Source organism: Meles meles, chromosome 16 (assembly GCF_922984935.1).
Source record: "Meles meles chromosome 16, mMelMel3.1 paternal haplotype, whole genome shotgun sequence".
Lineage (NCBI taxonomy): Eukaryota > Metazoa > Chordata > Mammalia > Carnivora > Mustelidae > Meles > Meles meles.
Window position 1 is genome coordinate 18,081,459 of NC_060081.1, and position 18,422 is coordinate 18,099,880.

The 18,422-nt window shown below is 42.3% G+C and overlaps 2 protein-coding genes across 8 annotated transcripts in view; one reads left to right on the forward strand and one right to left on the reverse strand.

Annotated features, from left to right (window-relative positions):
* The window catches only part of TMEM182 (transmembrane protein 182), a 93,195-nt gene extending 85,433 nt beyond the window's left edge, over window positions 1–7,762 (reverse strand). Inside the window, exon 1 of the mRNA XM_045980400.1 lies at window positions 7,314–7,762. The gene's annotated coding sequence lies outside the window, so the exon portion shown is untranslated. The remainder of the gene's footprint in view (window positions 1–7,313) is intronic.
* Window positions 6,931–18,422, forward strand: part of MFSD9 (major facilitator superfamily domain containing 9) — a 35,669-nt gene continuing 24,177 nt past the window's right edge. For 3 of the 7 annotated variants that reach the window (XR_006815286.1, XR_006815284.1, XR_006815285.1), the window contains exons 1-5: window positions 6,932–7,170; window positions 11,473–11,560; window positions 12,950–12,993; window positions 13,108–13,237; window positions 16,174–16,383. Coding sequence is in view for 4 of the 7 variants with exons in the window: in XM_045980396.1 (XP_045836352.1) it covers window positions 7,006–7,170; window positions 11,473–11,560; window positions 12,950–12,993; window positions 13,108–13,237; window positions 16,174–16,383 (637 nt within the window). In the remaining 3 variants the exon portion in view is untranslated. Of the gene's footprint in view, window positions 7,171–11,472; window positions 11,561–12,949; window positions 12,994–13,107; window positions 13,238–16,173; window positions 16,384–18,422 lie in introns of all 7 variants that reach the window. The other 4 variants (XM_045980396.1, XM_045980399.1, XM_045980397.1 and 1 more) reach the window with 2 other exon arrangements.

Below are 18,422 nucleotides of genomic sequence, written 5' to 3' on the forward strand. Positions count from 1 at the left end.
ATGGTTTCTGTCATTAATTTTGGGAATTCTAGGCCATTGTTACTTCAAATAATTCTCTTTCTTCTTCTGATATTTCAATTATGTATATCACATACTTTTGGAAATTGTCCACAGATCTTCAATATTTTGACAATTAAAAAAATTCATTATATTTTATCTTTGCTTTTCACTTTGGGAATTATCTTCTGACCTATCTTCAAACTCAATGATTCTTTTCTGGGCTGAGTCCAGTTTACTGACAAGCACATCAAAGGCAATCTTCATTTCTATTACAATGTTCTTGATTTCTATTATTTCCTTTTGATTCCTTCTTAGAGTTTTCATCCCTTTTTGCATTGTCTCTCTGTCCCTGCATGTTGTCTACTTTCCATAATAGCCCTAGCATATTAATCATAGTTACTTTAAATCCTTTTATAAGACCTGTTCTGAGTCTGGTTCTGATGCTTATCTTCTCAGAATGTTCATTCTTACCCTTTACTGGGTTGTAAAATTTTTGCTCAAAACCAGACATGTATGTACTGGGGAACAGAAACACAAGTAATTAGGCGTTTAATGTGAGGTTTTATATTAATATTGATAGGAGCTAGGTTACATTTAATATTTTTATAGCTATAGGTTACATTTAATATTTTTATAGCTTCAGTTTTCTCCAGTTCCCTTGTTTCTCCTTCCCTGCTTTCTTTAGAAAGTCCTTCTTAAATAGAGTCTATTGTTTTACATCTTTCTCAGTTGTAATGCACTGTTAATATACTGGAGCTCTGTTGGTATTTTCTTCTGTTGTCAGGAAGGGGGAAAATTCTATAACCTCATGATTAAATCTCAGTGTTTTAGTGACTTTGAAGTCCTTGGATTGTGACTTTTAGAAGATACCTTAGCCTTTTTTTTCTTTTGTGGGAAATAAAAAGATTAGAGGGTGCTGGAATTAATTGTCTTTTTTCAGGTCAGATAAGACTCTGACAGTTTCTCTTCAAGAGTAAGCCTTTGTCATAGAAAATGAACTTGGTGTATCTCAAAACTGTTAATTTTCTCATGGGTATATTTTTAAATGTTTACTTTTCTCAAATCTTCACCATAAGAATCTGGTGTGAAGCTTCTGTTGGTAAATACCATGAGTATGGGGATCCCTAAGACTAAACTCTAAGAATCTAAGGATTCTTAGAGTTTGGTCCACTCTCAGCCTCCAGCAATGCATTAAAATTACCATGGAAGTGTTCCTACTGGTTACCAGTACCAGCAATTTCTGTTCCCATTAAGTTGACTTTCACAGTAATTGTCTGTAGTAGGCTCAGATTTCCAGGTAATGGTTTATCCTGTGACTTCAATTTTCAGATGGATCTCTTAAAAGTTGTTGGTTTCCAGTTTCTCCATCTTTTTTACTTATTGTAAGAATGGCAGTTGCAACTTCCAAGCTTTTTACATATTGGAGATGAGAACAGAGTTCTGTGAAATCTTCACATACATAGAATTTATTATTAAATTATTTATTAAATTAAATAAGTAATAAATTAAAAATTTATTAAATTATTAATTATTAAACACAACATGTATTTATTTTTATCTGGTTTCTTTAGTCAGCATTATTATTTTGAGATTCATCCATGTTGTAGTATGAATCCATAGACTTTGTATGGATTTACCGCAATTTGTTTAGCAATTCACCTTCTGATGGATAGTTTCTAGTCTGGGGCTACTACAAATAAAGCTTGTATGGACATCTCTGTACAAACCTTTTTTGGATATATGTTCTCATATACATTGGGCAAATATCTCAGAGTGTAACTGCTGAGGTATATGTGGTAGGTGTATGTTTAACTGATCAACTTTTTAAAGACATTTCCAATCTCTTTTCCAAAATGGATGTGGCATTTCACTTTCCCGCTAGAATTATTATTCCATATCCCACCAACACTTTGTATAGTCTTTTCCTCTGTAGTCATTCTAATGACAAATAAGAATAATATATTAATATTCAGTCTTCCAGTCCATGATCATAGTATATCTCTCCACTTATTTTTGTGTGTGTTTTTTGTTTTGTTTTGTTTTGTTTTTTCCTATCTCTCAGTGTACAGATCTTTGCTTGGTGTTTAATTTAATCTTATGCCATCTAAAAATTAAGTTGGCCTATTACACTGTTTCACAGATGCCAACAGAAGACATGGACCTCTGTATCAGAGACAAAAGACTTTATTACTCATGACATGAGAAGCAGCATAAACATCAGCATGTTTGCACCAGTTTCCCTTGTCTCCATGTTCCATGGAAGTGATGTAGCAGACCCACATGGATTCTGATTCTGTACACGTAGTGGTTTTTACACACAACTGATGAACACTGAGCTTGTTTGCAACCAGAAAGTCAGCTTTATCTTTGAGCAGTGGAAGGACATTACCTCACCTTTCAAGGTTACCAGCTGTATGATCAGGTCTGAGAAAATGACGTAAATAAAATAATGGTTATTATCTTGCTGTGCCCAGTAAAAAGCATTGTTATTCAATAGGTCCAAAATGGATCATCTCTCTGCACGTTTTTTAATCAAATTTATCTGCATTTCATATTTAATGTTTTCTTAATGGTTTTCCTCTTAAATCCCAGTTTCTAACTGTTGTTAAGATACGTGAATAAAATTGTTATTTGTACAATGATCTTGTATTTTGCAACCTCATTAAACTCTTGGTCCTAGTAGATTTCCTGTAGATCCCTTAGTATTTCTTATATAGATGACCATGTGGTCTATGAATATAGACCGCTTTATTTTCTTCCTATCAAATCTGGATGTCTTTGTAACTTGCCGTCAGCTGGAACACTCATGAAGCTCACTGGAAAGCCACCAGCCGTGGTGTCTGTGGAAATGGCTAGGAAATTATTTGCTAGGGCACCTGGCAGGGTCACTTGGAGACCAGCTAGGATGCCAATGGAATTTTGTGGCGTGCATGGATGCCACTGAAACTTGCTGGAAGCTAAGCACCACTGGGTATTTCACACTCTTCTGGCTGCCATATACCACAGGAGCAAGAAGAGGGAAAAACACATTCATCTGGAAGAGAAGCTCCTTTCTCATGAAGTGTCCCCTTAACACATTCTACTAAAAAAGTTTAACATTACACCAGCTAGTAAAGAAGAAATTTTGATAGGGTTCCTCTCCAGTATCACATAGCAGGGCAATTATATGTGCATTTGGAACTGACATCAACCAATCAATACCTTTGTCTGCCTGATTATTAAAGCCCTCTGCAGTAGATATCCAATGGTAGGCATTCACACGGGAGAAAGGTATCTTCTACATCCTGTGCCCCTTTAGACATCCAGCCATATAGCTCTTCTGTGGAATTCTGTGCCATTTATCTATTCCATCTAGCCTATTAGAAATTGCCCACAAATAGTACATTTTATTTTTGGCCATCTCTCACTCCAGACAAAGCGACCAACCAAAATGCCACTTGAAGTTCCAACTAATGTTAGGATTTTCCTTCACCACTCTACTTCAGAGTCACCCCTGTGTAGTACTGCAGTGCTACAGCTGTCTACTTTGAGGTGGTACCAGAATATCATGCCTATCATTTATAAACCTGCCTGAGGACTTTTCTTCCTCAGTCAGTTGGTTGTAAGAAACCCCCAAAAGGCCACGGAGGGATGGAGGAGACAATGCAACAAGTGTCAGTATTGAAGGACTCCTGAGTCAGGCCACCAGCTCATATAATTTGTAATTTCTGGAAGAGCCCAATATTGATTTCCATTTCATGGTGTGCACACACCTTATGTCTAGGTGAATACAGTAGGCTTTTATTTTTCCTGCCTAAGGAGACATATCTAGAAAATCTTTCTAAGGTCAATGTCAAAACTACTGCCTCTGTTAGAAGTATTTCATGGTTGCATCTCTCACATCTAGATCCTTAATCCATTTTGAGTTTTTGTGTACAGTATAAGAAGGTGGTCCTGTTTCATTCTTTTGCATGTAGCTGTCCCAAGCAAAAACATTTTAGGCAGACTTTTTCAAAGGATAATAGTTAGGCCTGTTATGTTAACTCCTTTCTGCACAGTACTTTAGGGTAGTTAGGTGATAGACAGGCACTGAGTCTCTGCAATTTCCCCTGGTAGACAACATTTCACATGTGTCACAACTTATAGCTGGAAGAATTAATGATGTCTTGTGTGATCCCACTGAATAGGACTCTTGGAAGCTTGTATCTATTTTTCTTTAGACTTCATTCCATGCAAGTCACTTTGCTGATTTTTGCTTTGTGTCATTTTCCTGTAATAATCTTAGCTATGACTACATGCTGAGTTGTGTGAGTACTCCTAGCAAATCACTGAATCTAAGACACGGTCTTGAGAGTTACCAGTTCAGCTCCATTTTTACTGGTGGGCATAGTGCATTTTGAGCCCCTAATGATTAGTGTCACTCTGGAGCCAGAGTCTAGTAATTCTCCAAAGATCTGGCTATTTCCTTTTTCATAATGCCACTCTAGTAATAGCTGCAGGATACATAGTGGAAAGTATAAAGGAAGATTTATGGTACATACTCATGTAAATGCATCAAGATTCATTCTAAGGTTACCTACACTCCCCTTGAGTCAAGAGGCTGTTTGTGAATTGATTTTTGTCTAGTGGTGAATGAGAGGTTTTAATTCTCCTGTGTCAAGTTAAGTCAGGATTCTGGGTACCCAATCTAGAGTTTTTTTCCGTTATACAGCTCAAACAATATTCTAGGAGACTATTTCATTCCTACAGATATTATGGTCAATTATCCATAGTCAAAAATCCTTGAAAGCAAAGGCATTCTGATTACTGATACATGCTACCTTTTACAATAAATGCGCCCACCTCATCTTTGATGTCAAAGTGCTACCACCTGGCCTCTAATAATCTGGAATCTTATTACCTCACTTTAAACCAGGGAGCTCACCTCAAAAGCAGTATCACCCACAGCTACACCCAGCCTAAGCAGAGCGCAATCACAAGCCTTTACAAGAATGGAAGAGTTCTTCCCACTAACACAGTCCTCAATGCCTTATTAAGGTAGTGCCTTCTGGGCCTTTTAATGGAATATATTCGGGGGATATGCATGCAGGTCATACATTGTAAATCCACTCTAACATTCTTATCCCCCAAAGCTTTGGATCCTCTTTTTCATATTATGCCAGAAAACATCTGGCATCCCAAGCCTTAAATGTAAGTCACCTTTGAGTCCATGTTATCAGTCAACCAACCAAGGAAAGTATGAAGAGTCACCTCTAGCTCTCCAACCTAAGGCATGACATCTGGAATCTCTAGCAAGTGCACCTTTATCAGTGAATCTATATTTTTCCCTCCTTAATCTGACACACCTAAATTCTCTACTCCATACATTTCCAAGATATGCTGATTATACATTAGGAGAGTCTTGCAATTCTTTTGGTGTGTAAACCATCTTCTCAGAGGTCATAACGTCTACCTGCCCCCTGGAACATGCAGAGATTTTTACCGTAGCTATTTATCTAGTGAACACAGTGAGAAGTTTCTTTTTCTTTCTTTCCTTTTTTTTTTTTTTTTTGTTTATTTATTTATTTGACAGAGAAAGAGACATCACAAGCAGACAGAGAGGCGGGCTGAGACAAGAGGGAAGCAGGCTCCCTGCTGAGCAGAGCCCCGCTCCATCCCAGGACCTTGAGACCATGACCTGAGCTGACACAGTGAGTAGTTTCAATGGGTCTTGCAAAACATGAGCATTCCCCTCTTAAGGCACCTACCTCAGATGGGTCAATCACAAAAACTTTAAGCACAGGAAGGCTAGTTTCCGCAGATACCATTACTTCTGGTGGCAAAGGAGGCTCAGAGTGACTTGGGGGGTTCAAGATTGTCAGCTTCATCTGGCTCCAACCACGTATCTGCACTCTAAATTTCAGTATCTCATTCTTTCCTAAACAGTACCCTAACTTTCACATGATAAACTCTGCAAGATCGAATCCTACAGATGCAGTCATTTAGCAACCTGCACAATTAAAATGAGACTTTCTTGAAAATCTCAGACTCTTTATACCAGAGCAAGAAAGGAATGAGTGCTGAAATAAGTTCCTGAATAAAAGAGAGACTTGTCACCATGGGTAATATTAAGTACTTACCATGTGTCAAGTCACGGAGCTACATGACTGATACCACACCATCTGGTGTCAGGCACTGCTTACCTCCTCTCACTGCACTCAGAATTAAACCCTAAAGCTCTACCAGGGCCTTTTAAGTCCTGAATGATCCTGCCTCCTGCCTGTTTCTCTGATGACTCAAGTTTGTTCAGAACGTTTCAGCCATATATACCTCTTCAATCTTTTCAGCCTACATGTCCCCTCTTCCAAGCTACCAAAGGACACCAGTGGCCCCACCCCCTAGTGTTCCCCCGACTCCGACCCCGGAGACAGTGCTTTTCTTCCACCATTTGCCACCATATTGTTTTATTTATCGTGTTCTTCTCTTGCGTACTGCATGTGTATTATTTAACTTACCATGTTTATTTACTGTGCGCTTAGTATTATTACTCCAGGAAACTGTAACCTCCCCTTGGGCTCCGGAAGCATTTGCAGGATTCTCACTGCTCTCTAAGGTTAGTCTACCTTATCTCTGCCTGCTTTTCCAACAGAAAGAATGAAGTTTGAAGGGGCCATAGGCACCCCTCCAGGTCACGCAGAGCCAACTAGGGCCTGAGTCTGTGGGTCTCCGGAAGGCGGGGCTGGCCGCCACCCCAGGCGGCCCCATATTCTGTTGGTGAAGTTCAGCACAGTTCCCTTCCGCCCTCCAACACCAGAAGCAGTCTTCCCACCAAGGAAATGAACAGCATCATCATTACCATCACAAAACTGGCGCGCGCTAACTCCTTCCCGCCTGGAGCCCGCCACGTCCCCACGCAGCCACCGCCCCGCATCCCGGTCGCGCTCCCCTCTGCGCAGGCGCACGCGGCTCGCTTCCGCTTGGGGCGGGGCTAGCGGGAGGGGGCAGCCCGGCAGCGGCTGCGGAGGTCTGCGCCCCCGACCGGTCTGCATGGAGTCGGGGGTGCGCCGCGGCCTGGCCACCGCCGGGGGAGTGGCCTCGGCGAACCCGATGCCAAGGCAGGAATTGGGGGCCGGGGCTGAGGCGCGGGCTCGCGGCCCCGGTGCCGTCGGAGCCCGCCGCTTCCTGCTCTGTCTTTACCTGGTGGGCTTCTTGGTGAGTGCCCGGGCTGGGAGCGAAGGGCGACTGCGTCCTGGACCTGGAACCCGACTGGGGGTGGCTTTTTTCTTGAAGCCCGAGTGGTCGTAAGTCTCAGCGAGGGCTGGGAACCTGCGAGCTGCCTGGTGGTGCCTTCTTACCTTTCCAGCCTCTTTTGCCCCCAACCTCTGTCACTCTGCGCCAGGTCACATTGCTCCCTTGCGGGGCCCAGTCCGCGGCTCCTCTGCCCCTCCTGCGGTTTAAGGCGCCCCCAGCACAGCGTCTAGTGTGATTGAGCCGGGATCAAGGGTGACCCCAGGTGTTAGGTGCTGTGAAAGGTACAGAGCACGCAGAGTGGATAACTGGGCTCCTGAGCAAGTTTGAGGGCTGCAGGTGTGGTAGGAATACACAGGCCTTTTTGCCAGGCCCGGTCAGCGAAGTCACTGTTGATGACCTCACTTGGGCAGAATTAGGCACATTTTCATTAGGGTTCCTGATAGACTGAAATGTTTAAAAATGCAAACCATAGTGAATTATACCCATTTCTGCCTTTCAGCAAACTGTTTATTGGGCTAGGCAGATTTTTTTTGTTTGTTTGTTTTTCATGATGTGTGTGTGTGTCCTGGTTTAATAAAGACAATTAATTATGAATTTCCCACTTAGAATGGAAAGCTTAGAAAGATGAGTGTATGATAGGAGAAGTCATCCATACATCCATCCATTTATTATTCACAGAATTTTGGAAACATTTTATGTGGCCAGGGCTGTAGAGCTCCAGTCCCTGTAATACACAATCCCTGCCAGGAAGAACTTAAAATCTTACCAGAATGCTATGTTGGTAGTTCATGGGCCATTATCTGCAGGAACCCTAGATCCAAGTCCCAACTCTTCTCCTTCCAAGTCTAGACCTGGTTCAGTTGCCCTGGTTGTGAGCTGGTCCAGGTTAGGAGAGAACTGGGATGAGGACTCAGTAGGATTTCCTCATTGCTCAGACTGAGACTGTATCTTAAGGACAAAAGGAACTGGTCAGGTTAAGTGTCACTGGGCAAAGACTGCCTTTGGGGGCCTTGAATAGTCTGTAAAGGCACTAGGTCATGGCAAAGGGAAAGGAGTTTGGATACTGAACCATCAGTCTGTAACCATCCTTCTGTAAAGGTTTAATGTTGACTTAATAGTTGTAAAGACAATGATGAAAGCATTTTCCAAATCACTGTAAACATGGCACCATGAGGCACTCAGGGGCTCCCGTTAACCTTGCCTCCCTTAGCCCCCAGGATTAATGCTTCAGGTCAGAGCCTGGCATTCCTTAATCTTAGTTCAGTCTCAGGGTGCATGCAGATGCCTCTTCCACGTTCTATTCCAGCCACCCATAATTCAAAACTATTGATGGTGAGTGGTCCTTGACATTTCTGAAGGGAGTTGGCTGCCATCCACCCTCTGGTAGAAGCTGGGGACTGTCCATCGGCTACTGCCTCCCTCCCTCAGACAGTACAACTATCTGGTTCTGCCAAATGAGAAGAATTTGAACCTTTACCTGGAAAGTCCAGATTGGGAGTGCAGAGAAACTAACATGACCTAAAATTCAAAATAGTTTGAATGTTTTAAATGAATCCACAGGCCATTCATTATAGTTGGCCTTCCAGTACAGATTAGAATATTCAGAACGTCTCCTGTGTTGTGTATGAGCTGTGCACACAGCAAGTCTAATTTAGCAAGCCTGATGTGAAATTGTAATAATTTGTTCAAGAGAGTTATTAGGTCTCTAATATGTTCAGGGTAAAATGTAGGATTTCCCAAAAGTTAAAAGAGAGTAGGGATTTTTTTTAAAATGGAAAATGTAAGCAATTGAAATACGTGCAGCTTTGGATATCCTTGTAGGATCTAATGGCTCTTTGTTAGGTAACATCTAAGGAATATTATACATAACTTAGTTATTATTTTTATTATATACAGAGATGTAAAGATCCCCTAAGACTTTTGGGAAAATGGTTTCAGATTAATAAGAGGAAGGGAACAGGATTAAAGAAGTCATTTGCCAAAATGTTCTGTTTTGAGTTCTCATCTGGGCTTCCAGGTTTTAATTTGTTTAAGAAGGAAGATGAAGATGGCCCTCTAGGCCCCTTTTTGTTAGCATTGTAAGATAGTGCTAAGACCTATGATTTCAATCCCTTCTTTCCTCCAGATACAGAGATTCATATTTTATTTCATCAGCTGTAGTGAGGTCTCATTCATTGTTACTGAGGCAATTCGCCAATCAAGAATTATTTAGGTTCCTACCCTGAAAAAGATCCTGAAAGTTTTTAGCGTATTCATCAGTTTTTGTTGAGAAATGTAGATGTTCCATGAAAGGTTCAAGTGGTTCCCTCTCCCCTGATTTCCTTATAAACGGTTACAAGCACATGACCAGTTGCCACATTCAAAATACATTCAAAGCCTTCAAAGCTGGTGGTTTTGAAGAAACTGCAGATTCATAGTAAGAGAGGAGTTGCCTTTTCTGGTAAGGGGAAGACAATTTTAGAGCACAACTTCCTGAAAGACAATTCTAGAGCACCAGCATCCATGGAAATAGGTAATATTTTTCAGGCTCACAAAGCATTAAAATAATACCGATCATCAGTTATTACTTATGAGTCTGTTTTCTTATTACCTGCTGTAAATCGCAGCCTACTTAATTATTTCTCTCCCATCCTTTATTTGAATGTTAAATGACAAGTGGTACTGGGAATTTTTTGGAAAAGAAATATTTCGGACAATCGAGTTTCCTTTTTGAAAGATGCAGAAAATTTAGTAGGTAGCTAATGTATTTGGGGTCTTTTAAGTGATACCATACATCGGTAGGCTGATGAAAGAATGCTGAGAGCCCAAAAGACATGGGCTTAGACCCAAAAGACATTTTAAGTAATCTTAAAATCAAAATAAGCTGTAGATGAGGTAGTATAAATTTATGGACTACTTGAGAACACTAGATAGTAAGTATATGGCCATCTAAAGATGTAGCCATGGGAAAAGGCCACTGAAAAGTACATTTAGAGGTTCCTGTTTCTAAAATTAGGTGAATGCACAGCCACCAGGAGAGGGACAAACAAAAGATTAACTGTGGGCCCAAGGAAAAAATATTTTTCATGCATTTATTTCTATTTAAACCAGATGATAAGGAAAGGAATTCCAGTTGATTATAAAAACCATGTGTGTGCAACTGATTCTTCTAAACCAGTTGTTGCAAGTATCCAAGTGAAGTAGGGATGAGAACAAAACTTAAAGGAAAAATTAACAATCCTTCTGTTAACTCAGAATACCTAGCAAAAAGGATCAGTACTTATCCCCAGGACTGAAGAAAAGAGAAAATATATTTGAACTGCTGTTGTGTGTTAGACCTGTCTCAATCATTACATCTTTTAATGAACTTCATATTTCTACCAGACAGGTTAACACCTATTCCCATTTTTTGCAAATAACAGCACTGATGCTTGGTGACATTAAATAAGTTTCCAAGTACACATGCTTAGTAACCAATGGAGCCGGAACTTAGAACTGTCTCTGTAACCTCAATGCCATGCACTTTCATTGACTTGGCTATAGAACACTGGCTTTCCCCAGTACCCCATCCTTCTCTCTCCTTCCTGCTTTGCTGAGACCTTCTTTTCAGGTATTATTTTTAAGGCTATAAGCCACAGATTAGTCGCCTTCCCTAATTCCAGGAGGAAATTCATAGTATGAAGCAAGTGCTGCTTTGTCAAGAAATAGGCATTGGGGCGCCTGGGTGGTTCAGTGGTTTAAAGCCTCTGCCTTTGGCTCAGGTCATGATCCTAGGGTCCTGGGATCAAACCCTGCATCGGGCTCCCTGCTTAACAGGGAGCCTGCTTCCTCCTCTCTCTGCCTGCCTCTCTGCCTGCTTGTGATCTCTGTCTGTTAAATAAAATCTTAAAAAAAAAAAAAAAAAGAAAAGAAATAGGCATTATCCCTGCCTCCTTTCCCACTTCATTACACACAAACATTTTTGGTTTTTGTTTTTTATTTGAATAACTTCTGTAGCACATCCTCCTTGAGTATTAAGGATCAATCACAAGGAAGCTAAGGTCGAAATGATTCTCAGTCATGGTGGTCAGGCATTCATAGGTAGTAGCAACTGTTATAACATTGTATTTTGCTTCTTCAGTAAGTTTAATCGATGGGTGTAGCATACTGTAGAATTACGGTTTCTCGTTTCCTCAAAATTAGATATTGGTTTATGTTTTTAATCAGTTTGTTATTAGGATTACCACTTTAAGAACACCTAAGCATCAGTTTCTGATTTGAGTTAATCGGTGTTTTGTTGTCTAGGATTTGTTTGGTGTCAGCATGGTTGTGCCTTTACTGAGCCTTCATGTCAAGTCTCTTGGAGCAAGTCCAACAGTTGCTGGAATAGTAGGTAATTAGTTAATATTGTACATTTCAGAGCACTGAATTTTCAATCCTCTGGACTAAGAACCTAAAAACAAATCAGTCTTGAAAGCTGAATATCATCCAAAGCTAAATTCAAAGCGGGCTAAAGGGAATTTTTAGAAATCGTCAGAATGTTACCCTGGAACGAATGTAGTTCCTCTTTTCCTAGACTACCTGTGTTCAGAGAGGTGTTGAGGGTTAGCATCATTCCTTTCCCCTCACCGCCAGTGACATCACGGTTCCTCCCTGAGCCTCTCCAAGGAGCTGGCTGCGTGTGTCACAGGGTAGGTACACACTCCTGCCTGCAGGAACCAGAGAAATGTAATCTACAGAAATCAAGTCACACAGCAGAGAGACTCAGGGTGAGCCTTGACAAATTGGTCGCAGGCTTCCTGTACCACCACCAGTGCATCTTAGGGGGTTGTAGGGTTTCTCTGCCTGTGCAGCATAGAACCTCCATCTGAAAGTCCCTGATTTACCGAAGAGACAGGACATAGCAGGGCTTAGGACTATGCTAATTAACAAGGAATTGTTAAAAGACTAACAGCCCTTGACTGTTCGCAAATTGGATAAGCAGATGTTCGGAGACTGTGGTGGACACAGTATTTAGTAAGTCCTCCAGGCTATGACTTGTATTTCCCTTGGAAAGTAGAATTATACCGACCCACACAGTGGCACGAGGGTTTTTATGAAGAGCAGAAGGGACACGTTATTTGATATAATGGAGGTAAAGGCACTCTGTAAAATTTTGTCAGTTCTTTATAAAACTAAAGCATTTTGTAAAACCGGAATGTTAGAGGCATATAAGAGGATACAGAAACTTTTAGACTTAGTAGAATTTTTGTAGAATTTGGATTTCTATTCCCCGAGTACTCTCTATTCTGTCTTCTCAGTCGGGGTTATGCATCCTTACAGAGCAGGAGAAGCCTCTCAGAGACCGTGGGCAGCCCTTGCCGTTTCCTTCAATTTTTGAGGGTTTTTTTTGTCTTTTGTTTTTGTTTTTTGTTTTTTTTTTAAATTCATTTATTTGAGAGGGAGGAGAGAAAGAGCACAAGCAGGGGGAGCGGCAGGCAGAGGGAGAAGCAAACTCCCTGCTGAGCAAGGAGTCTGATGTGGGGCTCAATCCCAGGACCCTGAGATCATGACCTGAGCTGAAGGCAGACACTTAACCAACTGAGCCACGCAGGCGCCCCTGAAGTTCTTTTAATAAAAATTGTATTGCTTTACCCTTCCAACTGAAAAAATGGGGGGGAGGATATCTCCTTTTTAAAAATGGTCTTCTTTTCCCCTAATTTCTATGTAGTTATTACCACATTGATCCATTTTCGTGATGGGTCCAGCTGACTTTCTTGATGTTACTAATGTTTTTTTGTAGGCTCCTCCTATGGCATTCTGCAGCTCTTTTCCAGCACACTGGTGGTAAGTTGTCTCCCATCTGGCATCACATCTTGGTCACATTCGGGGGCATTTCCATGGTGGTGGTGGTTAAAGGTGGGGAGTCAGAGGACTTTCTGTGTTCCTTGCTTTCCTCAGGGCTGCTGGAGTGATGTGGTTGGAAGACGGTCTTCCTTGCTGGTGTGCATTCTGTTCAGCGCCCTGGGTTATCTGATTCTTGGAGCATCCACCAATGTGTTCCTGTTTGCCCTGGCTAGAGTCCCTGTGGGTAAGTTCTTGCCCTTGGGTGTGTTTTCATTCAAAATAAACCAGTTGTCTATAAATGCATAAAGAGAGACCATCTTACCTGTCAGTGTCTTCTCTTTCTTTCTTTCTTTCTTTTTTTTTAGATTTTATTATTTTAGAGAGAGTGAGTCTGTGCAAGCAGCAGGAGGAGCAGAGGGAGAGGGAGATCATTTCCAGCAGACTCTGCGCAGAGCCGCAGAGCCCCATGTGAGGCTGGTTTCCAGGATCTTGGGATCGTGACCTGAGCTGAAACCAAGAGTTGGATGCTTAACCGACTGAGCTGCCCAGTCTCTCCTGTTGGTCCCTTCTTGGTTACAGCTTATGTCACGAGAGAATAATGGCAAGAGTGATTATAACTGGAACATCAGACACTGCTGTTGATGGAGGACTTGGTATCAGTCAGGCTCTTCTCAGATGAGCACAGCCACAGAGCTTGTCCGTGACGGGAACTGGAGCCTTCCCTGTCAGTATGAATCATTATACCACTGCACAGACCTGGCTCCTTCCCATCGATCTCTACATTCAGTCAGTAAGAATTTGTTAAACGTCTTTGGCCAGCACTGTGGTTATTATTCTTCCCCTTGGCCAACTTCTAGTTTTAAAATTGGGCTTCCTGACTTCAGATGGAGATTTCCCACTGTAGCTTTCCGGCAGCCTCCTGTAAATCCGGCTCTTGGTCGGGGGAGATACTAGGATGATGATGGCGTGGCTCATGGGTTAGTTTCTGTTTCCAAACTGATCTTGAATGTTCCTGACATTTTTGAAATAGCTTTTATTTTGTCCATTCTTTGAGCTGCTGCTGTTGACTGCTATCCTAGTGTGGTGGGTAGGCAGGCCCTGGGGAAGCTCTTTGTTCTCTCTTTGCCTTTCTCAGTTGTTAGAACCCTGGAGTTTCAGTGTTTCTTTCTCCCCTGACTCAACAGAGCACTGATAGACTCAGCTGCCCTGGTGGACAAGTTTGCAGCCCTGGACCTCTGCCCATAGTCGGTTAAGCTGCTCTTTTTCACCCAATGCCCCAAAGGAACAGAGCATAAAAGAAGTCCTTTTGACATACGGTTGATAATCAGCTCATTTGGGATTTTCACACCATTTCTGTGACATACATACTTACTCTCCAAGTCTTTTGAGTTCACCCTCGAAAATTCATGCTTTGCCTTTCTGTTGACTCAAAAACCCGAAAATGCTTATAAAGGTCTTTGCTTTAAATATGAGCTGTCATCCTAACTCGCCCCCCCACCACGCAAAATCCAACTGATGGCTACTCTATGTGCATTCAGAGTCAAAGTTACTGTACATGCTTGCTTTGGGTTGCAGTGTGTAAATATAATACACTCCATCATTCCGCAGTAAGGCTGTTCATAATTCTAAAGAAATATAGGAGATTAATCGGCCCTGTATACAATAGGTTGAAATTTATAGAGAAGATTAAAATGTTTTTATTTAATATGAAATGAGCCTGCTTTGGGTAGTAATAGTTCCACTAACATATATCCTACTCTTGGCTGACAGGAGAGCTACACATAAAATTCTCTCCTGCTATGGGAACTTCTGCAGTGTTCGGTTGGCCCAGGAATATGAGGGAGCCCCGGGGAGCCTTGCCAGGGTTATGCTGTACGATGTCATATAGGTTCAGGTCCTCGGATCTGATGGCGAGCCTAACAGAGGTTGAAGTCCCAGAGGTAGACACATGGTTTTCCCCTCTTCTCTCTGTCCCCTAGCCCAGCCTCTGGAAGGTAACAGGAAGCTAGTCTGGGTCACTTTCACCACAGTCCTCCTTCCCTGTTATGTAAGGTGAACTCAACGTCGGTATCATTTCAGAAATAATTACAGGATCCCTGTCAGGCCTTTTAGGAATCATCTTCCAGCCTGGTCCTTTCTCACATTTAAGGAAATAGATCTAGGGATAGTCTGTCTACCTAATTCTAAGACAGGTTTGTAAGTTTGCTTCCCAGAGAGGCTGGTTATCCGTTCTAATGTTTACACCAGCTGGATATAGAACCCAGGATCAGCGTGCAAGCCAAGTAATTTACAGAGTGATGCTTCTTTCAAGGAAATCACTGGAAACGATTGTGTTGCATCACAGTTAGGAGCACGGCAGGCCGACTTGCCAGCAACACTGACTGAGCTGCTGCCGTGTACTGATCAGCGTGGCGGGCAGCATCCGTTACCAGACCCCCTCAGTCTGTTTATTCAACATACGGGTGTATGGGTGCAGACAAGTCAAATACATCAGCAGACGTATGAGGAATATAAAGCTGCTATATACACTTTAATCTCTTATTAAGTCATGTCCCACCTTTCAGTTTGTTTAGTCATCCAATTCATAAACCTCTTGCTAGGAGAAAATCAGTTGGTAGTGTTTAGATGACTATGTTGCCATGTTTTTATATTCTTCCTCACTCCCTGTCCTTCTTCACTGTTCTCTTCCTCTCCAGCAGTTATCACCTGGACCCATGTACACACATACACATGCTCTGTGAAGAGAGGTACATTTGTGGGGTTTTTTGCTCTCTGTTCCTTGCATTATCCTCAGGGTCAGGGTCAGGGTTAATGCTGAACATACAGTAGGCATGCAGCGAATGTTTACTCACTGAGTGAATGAATGAAGAATGATACATCTCTGTAAAGAAGCCACTGCGAATTGCACTTGGCTAACAGAAAACTGGAGATATTTGAATGTGAGGGTGGATGGTGGGAAAGCAGGGGATGCAGGGCTTAACTACCAGGAATAAGGTAGCCAACCAGGACTGTGGGACTAGATCAGGAGTCCAGTCACAGTGGGATGAAAGTACAAACCTTAGAGGTTCAAAGAGAATGGAGACCAGAACTCCATCTGTGATAGAGATGAAATGCAAGATCACATCCAAGATTCTTTTGGTCTGAAAAATGTTACAGAGCATGTTTCTTATCCCCTTGCAGGTATTTTTAAACATACCCTCTCCATTTCAAGGGCTCTGCTTTCTGATCTGGTTGCAGAGAAAGAACGGCCACTAGTAATTGGACAATTCAATGCGGCATCTAGTGTGGGCTTCATCTTGGGCCCCATGGTTGGTGGATATCTTACAGAGCTAGAAGGTGGATTTTATCTGACAGCCTTCATCTGTTTTTCTGTCTTCATCCTCAATGCTGGTAAGTTGATGTTTCAACTAAGAAGGCTGTTTGGTTTATGCATTCATACTGACCCATCTACCTGCTTTACTTTTATCTCCTTAGACTTTGTTATTCTTAAAACAGGCAGACTTTTTGTTGTTGTTACAATGCTATGTTCGTTTCAGGTGTGCAATTTAGTGGGTCAGCAATTCTGTACATCACTCAGGGCTCATCCTGATACGTGTACTCTTAATCCCCTTCACATTAGAATAGGCAGACTTATTTTTCAAAGTTGGACACCTCGTCCCCTGCTGCAGACCATCTGCCCATGTCTTCCCATCATGCTTAAAGCATGTATGTGTCTCACATAGCATGTGGATGGGCAAGCCCTGCCCCCCACCCTTCCATGTGCTCCAGCCACACTGGCTTCCTGGTCAGCCTCACACACGCCAGGTCCATTCCCACAGGAGGGCACTGCAATTTGCTCTTTCTCCCACCTACAACATTCTGCCCACATACCTTTACTGGGTCTTTCTTTTTTTTTTTATTTTACTTATTTATTTGACAGAGAGAGAGAGAGATCACAAGTAGGCGGAGAGGCAGGCAGAGAGAGAAGGGGAAGCAGGCTTCCCGCTGAGCAGAGCGCCTGATGTGGGGCTTGGTCCCAAGACTCTGAGATTATGACCTGAGCTGAAGGCAGAGGCTTAACCCACTGAGCCACCCTACTGGGTCTTTCTTATCATTCGAGTGTCAAATATTTGCTTCCTTGGAAAGGCTTTTCCTGATGATTCTGTTACACATAACTCCGGTTTCTTCACAGCACTTCTGAAATTATATTATCCATTTGTTTTCTTGCTTATATTCTCTCCTCCCTACCTCCCCACACATACCGTTGGAAACTAAATGCCACAGGATAGAGATTTTCTCACCGTTGTCACTCCTGCCCAGAACTGGCCAGGCATAAAGCCAATGTGCAATAACATTTGATGAATAAAAGAACACTTACTGGACTATGAACTCCTTGGAAGCAGGGCCAGTCGCCTAAAGCCAAGAGGATAAACCTCTTTGCCTGGAGACTGGTACCTTCCTGAGCCTTAGATAAACAACTTCAGAAACAAGAGGATTTGTTCATGTTACTCAGTTTTCCTTAAATTTAATGATAGCCTACTCTACTGCATCTTTTTTAGTCTTTGTATTCAAGGCTCCAGGTTGCATGATGGATTCCATGTTGAGCTAGGATATCACACTCAGGAAACAGAGCTCAGGAGTTCAATGTCAGTTGTCATAGGAATACTTTATGATCTCCTGACAGAAGTTTAACCTGTAACCTTGGCCAGGAGGTGAGGTCTGACGGATTAGTGCAAATCTAGATAAAATACCTGAAGCCCATGACTGGCTGGTGTGGCCCGGTACCTTCCCACATGAAGGAATGTGATGAATGTGATAGCTCTCGAAGTCAGAAGTCAGTGTATAAACGAAGACCCTGATTATGGGGTTCTGTTTTGGATTCTCCAGCGATGATGCTGTTTAATATCATGCCCTCACCTAAGCCTGTGAATGGATCTGAGTCAGTCAGGGATAGTTCAGCCAGAAGTGTTCTCAACTGCAATGCCTAAAAATAGTAATAGGGATTTCTTGTGCATTATTAAGAAATTTAGAGGTCAGCAGGCCAAGCTGATGCAGAGAATAGCAGGGGAGAGTGATAGGGGCAGGCCAGCAGACAGTGTCTCACACCGGGCTTTGCCTTCCAGCGGAGTGAACAGTGTATTGCGTTGTTTTTTTTTTCCCCTCGGTGGCTTCGGCTGTTTTCCTAAACCTCTTTGACTCCTTCAGCTTCTCATATCCTCATTCTGATAGGCCACTTTGCCTGAGAAGGGCCTCTTTTATGTCTTTTGTGGCATGATTTCTGATTTCATGGTTAAGAACTCAGACTCTGGAGTTTGACAAACTTGGATTCAGATTCCTGCTGTGCCACTTTTTAGTGTGGGCCTTGAGCGAGTTGCCTCAGTTTACTCATCCATAAAATGGGATAACAACATTAACAGCCTTACTAGGGCGAGCCCTGGAGGTCTTGCACG